Genomic DNA, 5,391 nt, shown 5'->3' on the forward strand with positions numbered 1-5,391 from the left:
CAGTCCGGTGACCGTTTGTCCCGTGGTATTCGTACCACAACTTAGGATCTCTCTGGCTAGGATCGGATCTCATTAGTTTTGGGAACCGTGCTTCTTTAATGTTCCTCATAGCCGACACCAGCTCTACTGCACTGATATTGAAGTTGTATTCGGAAAGTTTGGGGTAGGAAGAATCTTGAGATTTATTCTGTTGCTGCGCTTGGTTTGTACAGTAATTGTGTGTACTTCTTTGAGTTTGACCCTTTCAGCATTGGTGGTGCGCCCGAAATTTGATCCATTCGGGCGTTTACTTTCCTCATAAACCGCATGAGTTGGATTTCAAAGGGATCACTCTCGTTATTGTGATCAGATCCGCTCCCCCCGGCCCCATCGGAGCCGATCTCGTCCCTCAAAGTGTTGTTGTCAAACCTCTGCGTTGTTTGATTTGTGGGAGCACCAGGAAGAACTAGACCTCGTCCATTCGCGTTGTTGGAAGCACCCGACAACGCTTGCTTCAGCTCCGTCATGAGCTTATCCTGTCATGTGAGATGACCTATAATGGCCTCTTATTGCTCCTACAAGACCCTGACTGCTTCGACAACGTGCTCTTCTTCAACATCATCAGGAGTCGCGCCCCAAACATGTCACGGATACCTGCAGCCGTGGACCGGCATGGCCTTGTTCCCCTTGTTGTGGGTATCACTGATAGAATATTCGTGTTGAGGCTGATTTTCTTGAGCCTCAACGTTGTGTGTGTTGTCAACACCATTATCTGCCATTTTCAATGACTTTTATTAAGGACAAAGAATCAAAAAAGTTAGTAATAGAAGCAAGGATCAACTCAATTACACAACTGTCTATGCCCCACGGTGGGCACCAAACTGTTTACCCGTAAAACTGTATAATTGAATTTGTACATAATTTATATACAAGTGAATTAATTTGATTAAAAAATAACAGATAATTTAGACAAAAATATAAGACTTAGCTTTAAAATTAAGATAAACGGCAGATATCTTAGTTCCAGGCGCAGAGCTACTGGGAGCAATAATAACAGTGCAAGTAAGCAGGAAAATAAAATGTTATTTGAGCTTTTGATGAAATATAGTATATGCTTGTGAGAAAATTCGTGTCCTTATAATGATGATAGAGCTCACTATTTATAGTTACACCTAGGAAATAAGGTCCTAGGATTAAGCTCCTCTTTAATGACAATTACGAGGGCCATTGAAGAATGTATAATGGTGGGCAGTGAATGTTATATTCTCTGTGACGAATCATGCACTTAATGCTGTAGAATATTCTTCATTGAATGCTACCAGATGACGACATTTATTATGTCTTTATAAGTATCATTCTCTCCGATGACAAGCGAGATCATTACCTTCGAGTTTTGTTATCTTCTGTCTTCGATTCCACGGGTCGCTTTCTCATGTGATCATTAAATATGAACATAGTTTACCTTATATATTAGGTTGTTCCCGTTCTCGTTCAACCGGCGGGTATTGTTTTCCTATACTAAAAGCTAAGGGAATAAATTGGAATTCACTCCTCGATAATTTCAAACGTATTGTGTTTTCTAACCAACCATTAAATGGGACTCGAATTTTGAACAATATAAAAATAGTAGTACTGTATAGAATATTGACCAAAAATACTAGTGCGTGTGGGGAAGACAATAAAATGAGGGGAATGGTGAAACAAGTAGTGAGTAATTGAACTAGTGCGTGTGGGGAAGACAATAAAATGAGGGGAATGGTGAAACAAGTAGTGAGTAACTGAAATGTGAGTACCACGTACCCATCCCAATCCACATTCAAAATCTAGGAGATGTGGTATGATATCCCCACATTAAATAGCAAATGGGGCCATCCTCGTCAGCTCCACGGGGTACCCAGCTAATGGGAACTCTTTTCTGTGGGTAATGTCGGGGCTTCCATTTGTTTCCAACTTTCCATAAACAACTGCGCTATTACGAGTATCCTTGACACCATGGGAATAGCTCCATTTTATTTTCTTGACAATCCATTATTAGTACTAGTATTTTATAAATGGCCCATGTTGCCCACTCTCCTTCTCTATTCTTGAATTAGTCAGAGTTCTAAAATTAATGAAATTTTTTTTTAAAAAATGAGTCAGAGTTCTGGTATATCCTGCATTCATGCAGTGTTCAGGAAAGGGTCGCACTCCAAGAGGGTATAATATAAGTAGTCTATTCTGATGCAAGGATCAGTGGTTGATTTCATGACTTGAATCCGTAATTTATAGATCACACAAAGACAACTTTAGCATTGCTCCAAATCTATCCTTCTAAATGTATATTTATGTATGGAAATCAACTCAGCGTTCACATGAATTTAATCCACTCCATAAATCCTCAAAAGGAAGAAGCATGTCTAATTTCATTCATAATGTTAAGATTTTTGGCGCTGAACTTCCGAGAAGAATAACTAAGAAGAAGATGTACATAGGAAAAGGTGAAAGAACTGGATATTTCTAATTGTGCACGCTGTAGGGTTATGTCACGGGTTATTGGTTACGCCCCAAATGTAACAATTTGCAAAGCAAGCATTATTCTTCACAAAATATATATAAACAAGTGACATTAATTAAGGAGAAAAAGAAAAGCTAGCAAAAGTTATGAAGAACTACGTGTTTGAAAATGAGAAGGTGGGAAAAGGTTGCCTAAGTAAAATTGTTTAACAAAAGATTGGAAAGGACATTGAGAAAAAGTTATGGAGAACTCATGTTTGCTTTTAAGTCTCCAACGACCATCTTGATTCCAACCAAGTCCACAAATAGCAGCAAGTCCTAAAGGGCATAAAATAAAATTAAGTTGAAAACTAAAATTAAACCTAGCTAATGACTTAAGAGAAAATTATTGAGATTTTTATATAAATAGCCGATTATATTTATTATTTTTTAATCGATATAGATAGATTATATACTATTATACACATTATATATCATCTAACTATTTTTTTTAAGCGATTGGATGGGCGGAGGTTATTTATATTAAATTCTTCAATTCTTCTTTCTGTAAAGCTGGACTCTTGTCGGCGGACGCACATGGTATTTAGACTTTGTAAAACTTTGAAAGAGCGACAAATATGTCTTCTTAAAGCTTTCAAACATGGAATCAATCGCCGCCATGTTTTGGTTTACAAATGCGTTTTGACACTAAGCTGTCGACTAATTTATGTTGAACGCTATCCTGGACTTGCGTTGAGGATATTTGAATTGAATCTTTATACTATAAATTTCCATCAATAGCCTTTTCTATTTAAATTCTTGTAATAATGTCAAGGTGGATGTCAAGCTACAAGTTTTGAAATTGGTTAAAAGATTTAATTGGGAATTGCTTGAATCACCTGTTAATGCGAGGATGGAATAAATTAACTACGTAACAAATAGCTAAACACATAATACTAATTATTCCTTCGTCGAGGGTTGAAGAAGAGGAGAAAATATTTTAGAACGGTAATGGATAAGATAAAACGGTAAACGAAAAGATAAGCATAATGTATTTCATTTGCTTAACAAAATGACTATGTTTGATCCAATTGACAGATTGACCAAATATGCAAGAGCTTATCCAAAAAACACCCAGCCCTGCTTATGGAAAACCCCAATTAATAATATTTACATTCACAAAACAAATTTGCTCCCAAAAAATATTGTTGCAAACTTCTATTCAGATCTCCAATTTAGGCCATCAACAACTCGTTGCTTTCTTTTAGCCCCAGATTATTATCAAAATTGCTGGATAGATCCACACCTGATAGCACAAAATTTTCCAATCTATCCTTTTTCGGATAATCCAAGGATTGATTTCTTGATAATTGACCAATTGAGGCTAAAGCTAACAGCTCAGACTCATCAAGCCCATTTGCTGGACCAAGGCTACACCTATCTGTTCCGTACTTCCCTAATGCATCTTTGAATTTCTTGATCTGCATAATAACAAATTTGCTATAAGAAACTATAGGACTCTTATATTTTTGGTCTTTGAGAAACTAAAATTTCAAAAATCTATATATTTTTGGAGGATCCGATAGAGTGCGGCAGCATTTTGGGCAACATAACGAAAAAATAACAGGAGTTTTGTGTAACTTACTGTTGCATTAGTACAGCTGAAGCTACAGAGTTTGCCTTCTGCACCCCTATAGAATCTAAAGAAGGGCAAAACATGAATTCGAAGAGCATGACACATGGCTTTGAGTTCTTCATAGTTTACTTTGAGAAAAATTGCATCCGGGTTTGAATCAGCCAGTTGACATATCTAAAAACATTGAGGAAAAAAAGGTGAGATTTTTGTAACGCAAACAGGTGGAAAAGGAAAATAAAAGTCATCCTAGGTAAAATTAAACATACCTTAGGATGTAAAGTCCTGCAACCTCCACAACCAGGGGAATAAAAGTCAATAATGACCAATTTGTCACCAGCATTTAACAATGAATCAACAAGCTCCTTCGCTGAATGGATTTCTAGCATGTTGGGTTTTAGGGTTTTTTCCCACCATCTTTGAGCTTTGCTTACACATATTGATGCTTGTGCCTAATAGTCAAAAAAGATTCAATCTTTGAACCCAAAAAAGGCTAAATCAATACATAAAAGAGAAAGTTACTAAAAAAAGTTTTACATACATTAATGGAGACGGGTTTTGGAGTTTTAACATTCCAATGGCTCAAACCAATCTGATTCGGTACATCCAAAGATTTGCCCAGAAATTCATTGGGTGTTAAAGCTGTAATATTTAGAGCCCCAACCGAAGAGCGAACAGAAAAGCCTTTGTTTGTGTTGTTGAAAAAGCAATCGCAGGAACCAGAAACAGAAAATCCAGTTTTGAACGAACAAGCCATTTTTCTCTCCTAAAAATCTGAGGATTAGTCAAGAATTTAGCATCCAACAACAAATTCCCACAAAATCCACCGACCCTTTTGGATCAAGAATCAATTTCTTCGAATAGAACAAGATTAAAAGGAAAAAAATTGTCCGCTTTTTCAATAGGAAAAGTAACGATGTGTTCTTTTTGACCAGTATATGTTTTGGTGGTTGAGAGGTAAAAAGGGCCAAAATAGATTGTGGCTTTGTGTTTCTCTCTGAAACTTATAAAAAGAGGCGAACAAATTGAAGAAGAAAAGAATGGTGGGGAGAAAGAATTATTAAAGGTCAAAAAGTGAAAAGGAAAAGAAAAAGGATTAGGTGGGGTCAATGAGTCAGATTTAAACTGTGGGCTTTATCCATAAACAAATTTCCCCTTTCCTTTTCACTTTCTTTTTTCCTTAATAATAGATTAACAACTCCTAAATTTCTGATTTTGGATATAGTAATTGATAATGCAGGCTATGTGTCGGATCTGATTTGGGATGAGGAGAGGATTAAGGCTTTGTTTATTATTGTGCTTGCGTG

General features: G+C 36.6%; 1 protein-coding gene across 1 annotated transcript; it reads right to left on the minus strand.

Moving 5' to 3' along the window:
• Positions 1-3,480: 3,480 nt before the first annotated feature.
• Positions 3,481-5,111, minus strand: LOC104117069 (thioredoxin-like 1-2, chloroplastic). The gene is made up of 4 exons (XM_009628048.4): positions 4,626-5,111; positions 4,354-4,536; positions 4,097-4,261; positions 3,481-3,932 (listed from the first exon to the last, which is right to left on the minus strand). The coding sequence occupies exons 1-4, from the start codon at positions 4,839-4,841 to the stop codon at positions 3,687-3,689; spliced, it is 810 nt and encodes a 269-aa protein (XP_009626343.1). The 5' UTR covers positions 4,842-5,111; the 3' UTR covers positions 3,481-3,686.
• Positions 5,112-5,391: the final 280 nt, after the last annotated feature.

This window comes from Nicotiana tomentosiformis, chromosome 3 (assembly GCF_000390325.3).
Source record: "Nicotiana tomentosiformis chromosome 3, ASM39032v3, whole genome shotgun sequence".
Taxonomy (NCBI): Eukaryota; Viridiplantae; Streptophyta; class Magnoliopsida; order Solanales; family Solanaceae; genus Nicotiana; species Nicotiana tomentosiformis.